The sequence below is a fragment of the Vitis vinifera genome, chromosome 5, assembly GCF_030704535.1.
Source record: "Vitis vinifera cultivar Pinot Noir 40024 chromosome 5, ASM3070453v1".
NCBI lineage: Eukaryota > Viridiplantae > Streptophyta > Magnoliopsida > Vitales > Vitaceae > Vitis > Vitis vinifera.
In genome coordinates this window covers 24,867,369-24,880,315 of record NC_081809.1, presented here as the reverse complement: position 1 = coordinate 24,880,315, position 12,947 = coordinate 24,867,369, and the positions used below count along the sequence as shown (strand labels likewise).

The 12,947-nt window shown below is 36.4% G+C and overlaps 2 protein-coding genes across 4 annotated transcripts; one reads left to right on the top strand and one right to left on the bottom strand.

Annotated features, from left to right (window-relative positions):
* Positions 1-5,750: 5,750 nt before the first annotated feature.
* On the top strand, positions 5,751-9,219 carry LOC104879469 (putative disease resistance RPP13-like protein 2). The gene has a single exon (XM_059737170.1). It carries the CDS (start codon positions 6,017-6,019, stop codon positions 9,131-9,133), a length of 3,117 nt encoding a protein of 1,038 aa, XP_059593153.1. The 5' UTR covers positions 5,751-6,016; the 3' UTR covers positions 9,134-9,219.
* A 111-nt stretch (positions 9,220-9,330) lies between these two features.
* On the bottom strand, positions 9,331-12,336 carry LOC100243918 (uncharacterized). 3 transcript variants are annotated; one of them, XM_019220228.2, is made up of 3 exons: positions 12,257-12,336; positions 11,626-11,751; positions 9,331-11,525 (listed from the first exon to the last, which is right to left on the bottom strand). In XM_019220228.2, exon 3 carries the CDS (start codon positions 11,444-11,446, stop codon positions 10,157-10,159), a length of 1,290 nt encoding a protein of 429 aa, XP_019075773.1. In that variant the 5' UTR covers positions 11,447-11,525; positions 11,626-11,751; positions 12,257-12,336; the 3' UTR covers positions 9,331-10,156. The 3 variants fall into 3 exon arrangements, with proteins under 3 accessions (XP_019075773.1, XP_019075775.1, XP_019075774.1); XM_019220230.2 differs by having other exon boundaries at positions 11,626-11,688; positions 12,257-12,335; XM_019220229.2 differs by having other exon boundaries at positions 9,331-11,496; positions 11,626-12,334.
* Positions 12,337-12,947: the final 611 nt, after the last annotated feature.

The window sequence follows — 12,947 nt, the reverse complement described above, 5'->3', positions numbered from 1 at the left end:
ACCCATTGATCCTTGTCAACTGCCAATCTGAATAAGTTAGGGAAAACATCTTTCAAAGCTTGGTCCTCACACCACAAATCCTTCCAAAATTTGACATTTCTCTCATTCTCTACGATAAGGCGGGATCTAGAGCGAATGTTTTCCCAATCTTTTCTAATGGCTTTCCACACTCCCACACCATAGGCTCCCCTCACTTCTCTCGAACACCAACCTCCATCCTCTACCCCAAATTTGTCTATGATGACTTGGTTCCACAAAGAATCCCTCTCTACACCAAATCTTCAGCTCCACTTCCCAAGCAAAGCTTTATTTAGGGTCACAAGATTGCAAATACTTAAGCCTCCCTGTCTCATATCAGCACAAACTACACTCCAATTCACCAAGTGCGTCTTTTTCTCTAAGACACCACTGCTTACAAGAAGTCTCTATAGATCTTTTCAAGTCTTGTACACACCTTTTACGGAATGACAAAGAGAGACATAAAGTAAATTGGGAGACTTGAAAGAGTGCTCTTTATCAAGGTAAGCCTCTCCCCTTTAGAGAGATATTGTCTTTTCCACAAGGACAAATGTTTTATGAATCTCTCTTCCACTACGTCCTACACCCTAGAGGATTTGAAAGGAACACTTAGGAATGACAATTTCGAGGGTTTTTTGGGTCACCCGCCCCGATTTGCCCCTATCAAAACGAGTGTGGGAGCATAGAAATCAGGGATGAGACGGGTTCAGGTTTTTTTTAAAAAAACTTGAATAGGGTTCGGGGCGGGATTGGTTTAGTAATAATATGCCCCACCCCGCCCCGAATATGAAATTACAAGTTTACTCCCCACTTATAAATATTTGCTTCCTTTGATCCTTTCCGCTCTTCCTCTCTCGTTTTAAGGTTCTCGTTCTTCTCTATCACTATGGTTGTTGTTCCTCTCGCTTGATGTAGAAATCCATCAAATAATCCATCAGAAAATCCATTCAATAATCTCATTTCCTCCATCTCCTCTTGATTCATCCTTGTTTATCTCATATTCACAACTACTAGCAATCTCATTAGTTTACGCTACTACCATTTTCTCCATAGGAATCATTTTATGTATTTTTTTCGAATGTTGATTTGTTTGGTTTAGGGTGTTTCTTTGTTAGTTTATGGGCAAAAGATGAGAGATTTGTTGGTGATATTTGGGATTGTCCTTTTTATTGAGATCATTGTAATTGCAGCTTAATTAGAAAATTTGGAGAGTCCAAACGTACAACAGATCTATAATCTGGTGGCAACAAGGTGTGGTATTTTTGCTAATTTCTTTTTCTCATTTTAGCATGTTGCTCATGTGGAACTTACTAACTATCAAGTCTCAAACCCCAATAGTCAAGAAATACATGCATACACAACGGGGATGAAATTTTAATTATAACTTCACAACGGGGATGGGAGTGCATACCTCGCCTCGCCCCCTAGTTCGGGACGAGATGAGAAATAACCATATATTTTGGGACGGGAATGGGATAGGGGTGACTCGTCCTAAACCCGCCCCGTTACCATTCCTAGGAGCACCCAAGGGTAAACCCAAATAAGAAGGGAGCTTCCTAATCCTACATCCCAATACCAAGATGATATTCTTCAAAGATTCAACCCTTCCTACAGGGATAACCTCACTTTTATCCCTATTCACTTTTAACCCAAAAATCGCCTCAAACCATAAGAACACCCAACTCAAGTATCGCAGTTGCTCACTATTGGCCTTGCAGAATAAAAAGGTTATTATCAGCAAATAGAAGATGGAGCATATCCCTTCTTACTCCACCACTGCTTCCCACCTTAAACCCCTCAATGAAACCCTTGCTTCTGGCTTTGAAAAGCTGCTGGCTGAGAATCTCCATGACTAATAAGAAGAGATAAGGAGATAACGGATCACTTTGTCTCAAACCCCTAGTGCTATGAAAAAAGTCTGAAGGGGTTCGTTCCATTAATTAAATTGAGAAATTAGATGTGAAGATGCACCATCTAATCCAATTAATCCACCTATGCCCAAACCTCATCTTGGACATAATTGACTGAAGGCAGTCCTAGTTGACACGATCAAACGCCTTCTCAATGTCCATTTTTAGAAGGAGACCAGGGAGATTAACCTTCAACCTAAAGTCTACAGCCTCATTTGCAATGAGCGCGACATCCAGAATTTGCCTATTTTATTTACACATCCACTTAAAAATAATAATTTTATTAATACATTAGTCTCCAATTTTAAAAATACTTAAAACGTCATTCACATCTTTCTCTTGTACTTATCTTCTTCTTCATTTTCCCCTCAACTTATCTTTTTTTTTTTTCTTGTAAATCCAACTTATTTCTTTTCAACCATATTATGTTTGGTTAATGAAATATAAAATGCAATAGAATAAAAGATAAGATAACATATCATATTCCATATTTTTTTTTTTTTTTTGTAAATCCAACTTATTTCTTTTCAACCATATTATGTTTGGTTAATGAGATATAATATGCAATAGAATAAAAGATAAGATAACATATTATATTCCATATTTAATTTTGAATGAATAAGATAACGTAACATCTCTATCTTGAATTTAGGAATATTTAATGTTAAAAAGCTAAAAAAAACCTGCTTAACTTGAATTTGAATTTAGGGATGTTTATGCATTTTAAAAAATTTAAAGAAATATATATATATATATATATATATATATATATATATATATATATATATATATATCTAAAATAGAGGGGAAAAAAAAAGTCTTTGGACAAATTGATTTGAAGTAGAGTTAGAAAGAATAATATTTTAATCTTTATTTAATTTGTAATTTTAAGGTGTTTTGAAGAATAATGTTAGGGAATTGTTTTTAAGAATTTTTTTTGTTTTTTAGAATAAAAATACTGGAAAATACGTTTAGCAACTAAAAACTATTTTCAAATAATTTATTTTAGTTGTTTTCACTTGCTTTTTGAGAACTGTTTTGAAAAATAATTATACAAACATATATAATGATTAAAAATAAAATTGTGGACATAAAAATTATTTTTAAAAATATTAAAAACATGTTAAAAATATTATAAGTTCTCAAATAGACTTTTGTTCTACAAAACATCATAGAATGATTTTTAAAAATTCTTAAAAACTATTTTTTAAAAAATAGTTACCAAACAAGGCCTTAATCTTTGTTTTATTTTCTAATTTAAAGGTATGGATTTATTTTTTAAAGAATTTAAGTGACTTTTTCAAGGTGAGGGTTAATAGTGCAATAAGTCATTTTATAATTCTCTATTTATTTTTTGGAGTATCAAAATGTTTGAATTTTTTTAAAGTAGATCAAGTAATATATATATATATATATATATATATATATATATATATATATATATATATATATATATATATATATATATATATTTTCTGAAATATGTTTTGATTTATTCTTTAGTTTCTTAAATAAATTAGAAATATCGTATAATTAACACAAATTTTGTACACTTAAAATAATAAATTTAAATTTTCATAATTATTAATTACTTTTGAAGCATTTTCACTTCTTTGAACTCCGTCTATATGACCTACTACTTAATTTTTCAAAATTAATTATTAATAATAAATAATGAGATTTTGAAAATACTTATGAAAAAAGTCGTTCTAGATACAAATTATTATTATTATTTGATAACCGAGTAACCTTCCATGACTAAATCCTTAGAACTCTTCATGGAGACTCAAACCTCGAGGTGCTGACTATCCTGCAACAACCAACACGGGGTAAATTCAAGGTGTCATCAATGATATGATTCAAATTCAGAACCATGTGCTATTTATTGGAACCACACTTTCTAGTGTTCGATTCTAGATACAAATTATTATTAATTATAAAAATTAATAATTAAAATTAATTTTAAAATATTAAATTATTGATATTTTATTAATTTTAATTTAATTACCATAATAAATTTTTACTTAAAGAATTTATTTTCCGGTTACCAAAAAAAATAAAAGTGTAAAGGATAAAAAGAACAAATATATCACCCAAATTATAAGAAATAAAGATAAATAAAATGGTTAAAAATATAGCCACTTTATAAAACATTTTATACCTAAAAAAACCTTTACAATAAATTTTATTTTTCTGTTATATCAAACAAATATTAATATTGAATATAGATTTATTACAAAAGATATATGAATATGAATTTATTAATATTAAAGATATGAGATAATAAGTATTAATATTATGTAAACAAATGTGTTAATATATATGATTATTTATTATAAAAAATATATAAATATAAGAAGATTAAGTATCAATATTATGTAAATAAATTAAGTAATATAAAGAATTATTTATTTAAAAAAATAATTGAATATAATAAGATGGTAAGTATTAGTATTATGTAAAATATTGTAAATTTAAAATAGAACTTATATTTTTTAACCCTTCAATATCGAAAATCATTCAAAGATATATAAATATAAATTAATTACCATTTTTTTAATTATTAAAGATATATGAATATGAATTTATTAATATAGAAAGTTGCTCATTTAATATGAAATTTTTGTTTAAATTTTTTTTTACTATATTTTGTAAAATATTAAAAAAAAAAAATTTTTGCTGCCTCACATGCATGACACGTGTGACAGATGAATTCCTTGCATGGCTGTAGGCAGAGGGTTAGACACCTATGTCAAGTGGTCATATATCCTTTATCATATATGAAGGCAACTAGAATTCTAAAAAATGCACAAACTTCTATCTCCTTTCACTTCCATGGGTGGGAGATATGATCTGATAGCAGGCTTGAAAGCTATGCATTTTGTACTCAACCAAGCTTGATTTTGTTTAGATCAGTATAGATAATAGAAGTGGTCAGTTGTAATGTGCCTGATGAGGAGAATGCTCTGATTGAACTCTTCCTCCATGCTCCAACCAAGGAGACCATTCATTTTTTCAGGCACATGATCACCTTGATATAGTGATATACATGAAGAAGATAGTGTACTTGTGCAGTTTCCTGGCAGCCTAAGATTTCTGAGAGAACTTTTTCTGAGGCCCGTGAATTTGGTCTATCTATAGAGTATGACATAATGTTTATCAGCAAGCTTGAGTATTACACTAAGCAGAAAGTAGTTTTTGAGTCTAGACTCTAGATTGCCTTCATTCTCCGAGGTTGAAATGAATGCTTGAAATGTTGGTTCGGTCTTGAAGACCTTACCAATCTTTTGAATCTCTCTAGCCCATATTTCCTTCAAAGCTTAGAGAACCATTCTACCATATTTAGCTAATCTCAGACATCTTGTATTGCTATTCTGAGTAGCAGCCAACCGTATTGTCTAAAAAATATCACATGGCCTGTCACTTGGCAAATACTACTAGACGCATTGTAGTTAGGGCAGGAAAGTCAGTATGCATTTCCCACCTTACCTTAGTCCTGTGGAAGAGAAGGATTTCCACACTGGAGACCTTTGTTTATTTGTGTTGACTCGTTTTGCTACAAGCTTTTAAAACAAGTCTATCAGTATTCCTCCTAGAAAAAGAACTGATGGTCCCATCCGGCAATGTGGATTCTCAAAGGATAGTACTAAAAGAAGATGAGGGCAGCCATCATCTTTGAACACTACATATTAAGACAAAAGTATCATTTTTTGGGGGAAAAAAAGGGTTGTGATCCCCACCCCACCTAACCTTGGAAATTTCAAGGTGACTGCAAAATGGCTTTTCAAAAGACTCAGAACATTTCCAAAGTGAAGTCCATATTATTTTTTTGGTGCTAATTCCATGTACAAGACTCATAAATTTTAGTGTGTTGCATAGGCTTAAAGAGTAGTGCTTTCTTCAATCAAACGGATCTCCCTCATCTCACTCAGTAGTGCACATAGGCCTCATGTTTGGCTTGCAACTGTGGCTTTTGCCTTCATCTGTTCTCCCTTGATTCCAGCTAAACTTTGCAGTTCCAAGACCAAAGATTTCATTTCTGTTGGAAAGCTTTCTTGTTCCTATCCATATAGACTGTACTGAAGAAGATGGAAGTGGCAGCAAGCATTCTGTCCAGGGTGACAGAGAGGCTCTCTCTTCTGGTAGTTCGAGAACCAGCAGTTTTGATTGGAGTGGCAGAACCGATTGAATGGATTGAGTGGCAATTGAGGACTTGGGCTCCTGATCATTTATGCTACTTCACAGAGAAATTAGTGGACATTGCTTATGCTATTGAGGATATTATAGACGACCTTATATTCAAAGTAGCAGTACAGGGAAGGAGAAGAGGAGTTCTTGAGCAGTTGGTTTTATTCATCAGAAATTTGATTGATCAACATATAATTCACAAGAAGTTGGAAGGGATCAAGGTTAGGATCTCCAGTCTCCAAAGAACAAGAGTTTTTCAAGGTGCTATATCCATTGAAGAAATAGACTGGTTGATATCAACACACCATCAGAACATGGCCAACACAGTTGCTTCCCCTGTTATTGAGAAAATTACAGCCCTGCTAGCTCAGGAGGCACTTTATTCTGAAGTGAAAAAGAGGGCCAGACGGATACAAGATGAATTCAGGTTCCTGGATGGTTTTCTGAAAAACTTAGAATCAAAAGAATTAGATGATAAAGGAATGGTTTGGATGGAGGAACTCTGCCAAGTTTCCTGTTCTGCAGTGGATGTAATTGGGCTTTTCATCAACAGAAGAGAACAGCTTGGAAGGAGCTGGATTGGACCTTTGAGGAGAGTTGTTTTGGCTTTTGACAGTTTGAGATCCCAACATAAGCTTGGCATGGAGATGGACAAAATCAAAGCTAAACTCCTGGATATCTCTACATGGAGACCAAGAGATGTCTCTAAACAACGTCAATGGAGAGTTCCAGAGTCTACATTCAGAGTACTGCAACAGCCATCACAAGAGGCCGATATTATCAGCTTTGATGATGATGTACATGCAATGATGACACGGTTGCTTTCAGATGACAAAGATTTCTGTGCTATTTCAATTGTGGGCATTGAAGGCATTGGTAAGACCACTCTAGCAAAGTTGGTCTATGACCATGATGCTATTGTGAATCATTTCCCTTATCGCGTTTGGACATCTGCATCTGATGGTCCATTTTCATCTGATCCTTTGACAAACATAATGACAGAGTTGATGAGTCAATTGATGGGCTACAACCAAAGGGCGCCAGTAAGTTGGTGGAGCGAAATGAGACAGGTGCTCAAGGCTTTCCTGGCTGATAAGAGGTTTCTCATAGTTGTGGATGATTTCATCCAGGACCATATCTTGGAAGAATTTGTTACAGCATTCTTGAACACATTGAGAGGCAGCAGAATAATTTTGACCACCCGGGGAACAACACCTTCATATACAAAAGCAAGGAGTCCACCTTCATATCTTAAGACTATGAGTGTTCATCATGGACTGCGGTTACGAGGAGATGATGAGAGCTGGGCATTGTTTACCCATGTGATGAAGGTAAACATACCACCAGAACTGCTAGAACTGAGAAGGGAAATTGTGATAAGATGTGGGGGCTTGCCATTGGCGATTGTAAGATTGGCAGATGTTCTGTCACAGAAGGATGCAAACATTGATGAGTGGTCCAGTGTGCTTCAGCAACTCGACCAAGACCAAGAACAAGTTTGGTCCAAGGCCTTATCTAAAATCAGTGAGGATTTGCCCTTGTACAAGCAGCGTTGTCTCTTTTATTTTGGATTGTTTCCTAAAGATTATGAGATCCCAGTAAGAAGGTTGATCATGTTATGGGTTGCAGAGGGCTTGGTGCAGCCAGAGGTTGAGAATGAAGATCCAGAAGATGTTGCAGGGAGGTGTTTGATAGAGTTGATAGCTGAGGACGTGGTTCAAGTGACAAAGAAGAAGCTTGATGGGAATGTGAAAACATGTCGTCTGCCCTATGCCCTACGGCAACACTGGTTATCAAAAGCTCAGCAGGCCACATTTGTTCAGGTTTATGCCAAGACAAGATCGGAGTTGTCCATAAGCACTGGTTTAGTCCGCCGCCTTGTTGATCATCTTGACAAAGAAGATTTCAGCTTTGATCACATCCATGGTGACTACAGCAGAATTTCCACATCTTTGAGACCTCATTATCAAGGTGTCGTATCCTTTATATCATTTGATTCTCAAGAAGGAAACAAACCAGGAGAAGACATAGGAAAATTTCTTCATCAATGCATTTCTAGCAGTTGCTTTCTACTACTACGGGTGCTTGATCTTGAACATGTATTTAGACCTAAGTTGCCTGAAGCACTTGGTAAGCTAACTCGACTGAGGTACCTTGGCTTGAGGTGGACGTTTTTGGAGATGCTTCCGTCATCCATACGCAAGTTGCAAAATCTTCAAACATTGGATTTGAAGCATACTTACATCAGCACTCTTCCTAGTTCAATTTGGAAGATGCAGCATCTAAGACATTTGCTCTTAAGTGAGAGTTACCGGAGTAGATTTACACTTCAACCAAGAGTTTGTTCTCTAATAGCTCTTCAAACCTTGTGGGGATTGTTTGTAGATGAGAAGACTCTGGTTAAGGGTGGCCTGGACAGGTTGGTGAATGTTAGAAAATTGGGACTGGCATGCCGGTTAATGCCATCCCAACAGCAGACAATGTTATCACAACTGGAGGCAGTGGCTAACTGGGTTCTAAAATTGAAACATCTTCATACTTTAAGGCTGAAATCGGATGATGAAGAGAATCAACCTTGGGATCTAGACTTGAAGCCTTTATTAGCCCATGTCAATCTCTCTAGTATCTACTTGTTGGGAAGGTTGAAGAACCCATCTATTGTATCTGAGTTCCCACGGAGTCTCTCTGACCTTACCCTATCAGGGTCAGGACAAATGGAAGATCCAATGCTAAAATTGGATAAGCTTCCCAACCTAAAAATTCTTAGGTTGTTAGCCAAATCCTATACAGGAAAGCTCATGCTCTGCCCCTCAGGAAGCTTTCCACAGCTTCGAGTTCTTAAACTATGGAAGCTAGAGCAACTGGAGGAATGGAATGTTGAGGAAGGAGCACTGCAGGCTCTGAGAGATTTAGAGATAAGGTCCTGTATAAGGTTGAAGATGCTTCCCAAAGAATTGCTACATAGGAGCTTGTTGGAATTGAAGTTGACAGACATGCCTAGTCAGTTCACTGCATAGGATTGATTGCTTAGCAGACCAACAACTTTTATGTGTATGCATTCCTTTGCTTTTCTTATAAGTTTGATAATATCTTTGGGTGCTTATCCTACTTATTCAGCTTAATGTGATATGATTGTAATAGAGATAAATCTTGAAATGGTTGATAAGTTTGATATGGTTGGCTAAAAACAATGTTATAAGGTTTTACCTTGGAGTTTACCCGATGCAATAGTCCCAATATTACTCTTAGTCAACAGTCATCCTATTTTACACTGCAACCAATTCAGATATCTTGTGGGACATCAAACTAATCAACTGACAACCAGCTCGGCCCTTGCATAGCCTTGTGAAATCTTGAAATGTTCAGTAATACCAAAGTGACCCATGAGAAGCCAAACATGAGTGAGAAGTTCTCCGCCTCGCCTGAGCTGCGTGGCATGGTGATTCCATCGACACTGATTTGCAGCATGACATAGCATCTCCACCCACACAAGACTAATCATCCCCCATTTCTTTTCACACTGCCATTGCTCCTCTCTCTCCAGGGATTGCAGAGAGTTAGCCAGCCTGCAGGCATCAAATAGCACAGACTTGCTTCTATCTCCTTTTACTTCTGAGGGTAGAATTTCAGTGCTAACTTGAAGTAACTTTTCACTAGCTTGGATTCTATTTGTTATAGGCTTCTTATCCTGAAAAAACACTCTGGCCTCAGCACAGCTGTCTTGGAATCTGATCTGTCCAATTCCATCAGGTAGCATGAAGGGACACATTACCAGAAGATACAACATATAATCAGATAGCAACTTGCATGCTTCACATTTTGTGTTCTTGACAGAGATAGAATTTTTATTTAAATCAGTATAGTAGCAGAGATCGGTTGCAATGTGCCAGAGAAGGATGCTCTCATCGAATTCTGCCTCAATGCTCCAACCAAATTTAGCAAAACAGTCCATTTCTCCAAGTACCTGATCACCTCGATGAGCACATAATTGCCTACATGCCTTGATGTCTGATGCACTTCTTGATTTATCTAGAAGTTGTTCAAAGATCAATCTTTTCAAATCTGGGGAGACAACAGTGAAACTCTTGTAGTGATGCTAACATTTGATAAACGTGAAAGAACTTTTGAACTCCAAGGAACTTGATGGGCTTATCTTTGATGCAGAAACCTATTAAATTGTATTGTGCCATGGAGTTGGACCATCTCTTCCGTGAAGAAAACAGAAAACAAAATTGGCAACAAGAGATGGATAGGTAGATGAGATCTGCAAGCGGGTTTTTGTGCTGACTCAACCAAAGCATAGTCCAATCTGAGGAAAGTAGTACAATAATGGCATATATCTCTAGAATAATTCCTCCAACCAGCAACAAGAATGTTATAATCACATCAATAACTGAGTACTGATGCTTAACAAACAGCGAGAAGGCTATGCATGCAGAAACTGTGAAGGATAGACTGATGAAGCGAAGTAGAAAGCCGCATCTAGAATAAATCACAATTGCCTTTGTATAGAGCACATCATACATAAATCCAAGCTCAATCTCAATCACTTTGAATGCTTCCTCCCAAGATGTATTCTGGAAGAAGGATTGGCTGTATCTGCGATCTTGGAAGCTAAGAATGAGATCTGCAAATAAACGCTTGAAAGTATTGAAGAAGTAATAAGCATCATGTAAATTGGCCGCATCTGGGATACTGTTGTTTATTGCAGCTGGATGAGAACGACTAATCATCTTAGAAATTTCTGCTCCTAGCCGTATTGAAACATTATATCCCTCGCGTTTTTTCAAAACAAATTCATCCATGAATTTGGCATAATTAGGCCCTGGGTCAGGACGAGGGAGCATGGAATCTCTAATATGAGTGCTGCTTGCAGACCTTAGAACACAAGTCCTCTCACTGTACTTAATGAGTCCAGCTACAAATATTGGAATTGCTAGAATATTAAGCAGTTTGCCCTTCCACGACCTAAGAAAGATGTAAAATGCCACACAAAACTGGACGAATAGCCCAAGCAAATGCCTTAGCCATAACTCATTGTCTTCCTGAGAATAGGATGTGATGGTGTCTGGGCCGCCAAGGTGCAGCAGCAGAAATGGTGCCCAAAATGCCAAAAGCACATTGTTTAATTCTGATGACTTATCTTCAACGTCTCCTTCCAGGTTGGAAAGTGCTCCAAGAGAAACCGCTGCAATCCAATCCGCAGCAAGTAGGTGAGCCAAATAATGACTCTGACCCAGTTTCTGGCTATATATTTCCTCCGGTTGCCAAACAGGATGAGGACAATTTGGAAGAAGAGGCTGAGTAAAACTACTACTCGAATTTCCCATTCATTCCAAAGTTTAGTCACACTTGCAGGGAAGATTTCCACCACTCTCCTCTTATTTATAAGGATCATACTGCTAACACCTAAAAACATACAGAAAAGCAAAAGGGTAAGATTTGACCGAAAAATCTGAAAGTGAATTGATCATTGAACATCAGCTGCAGGATGAATTGATTATTGCACCTGCAACCAGCATGGTTTCTCTTTGAAACTTGGAATTCAGCACCTGCAGGGTCTGCTAAACAGCTGATTTTAACAGCCCCAAAACCAGCCAAAATATAGCATAAATGATATCTTCTCTACTTGGACCTGTGAATGAAAATGAAGAAACAAATCTACTTGCAGGTTCTGTTATATAGATGATTAATAAAATAATACCCATAAGTCAACTATAAACTATTTAGTATAGTTGGGAGTCTCGGTCAAACTTGAGTCTGTTTTCTGGGTTTGGGTTTAGGGTTGAATTGTTTAATAATGTTAGGTTAGGTTAAATGAAAAATGAGATTGATAATGACAATCCATGCCCAACATTCAAAAGGAGGAAAGAGCCCTCCCAAAACATGCCTGCAATAAAAGATTCTGAGTTTGAGACTTTCTATACTCTGGGGATTATCTTGTAAAATTAATTTCAAGGATTGTTCCACTCCATGGATTCTAAATAGATATTTCAGCCAAAAACATTCTGCAGTGACTGTACAGTCTAGAATTACCATTTAAAGGAATTGAAACAAAGCTCAAATTGTGGTATGAAACTTCAAACATGTGCAACAATGGTGGAAAAGGGTGGGAAATTTGGGGAGAAGATCCACCCTACCTCTTTGGCGAATCTAAGCATTGGCAAGAACAAACCCTTAAGTTCTGCTGGTGATCCAGCAATGTCCCACCCTTGAATCTGTTGAGAGTTATGCCTTAGTAGCTGCTGAGGGAAAGGCTGAAATTGTCAACCACATGCAATTGAAGTCAACAAGATTACTAGAATGCTGAAGCTATTTTTATGTTTCTGTTTTTGCTGTTGCTATTTTTATGTTTTTTGCTTTTAAGTTAAATTCTGATGCTATTTTGTAGGAGGTAGTTGTTTGTTCAACAAGTAGCTTAATTTGATGCTTTTTTTGAGGTCATATCTGTTACACAATCTGTATAAATTCAGCCTTATGATCAAATAAAAATATCAGATCAGTAGCAGCATATCTCTGTTCTCTGTTGCTTGGTGTGTTAACCTCCCCTGTTTCCAACAGTTTGGTATCAGAGCATTTTTGTCTTGAGGGACCAGTGAGGTGTGTGAGCCTAAACACCGTATACCAAACCTGTATCTGAAAACCTTCTGAAAACCTTGCAGAAATGGAAGAAGCAAGCTTCACAACAGCACCACCAGTCTTCAATGGAGAAAATTACCAAACTTGGGCTGTCAGGATGACTGTTCATCTACAGGCTCTTGATGTCTGGGAAGCAATAGAGGAAGATTATGACATTTCTCCACTTGGAGCCAATCCAACTGTGGCACAGAT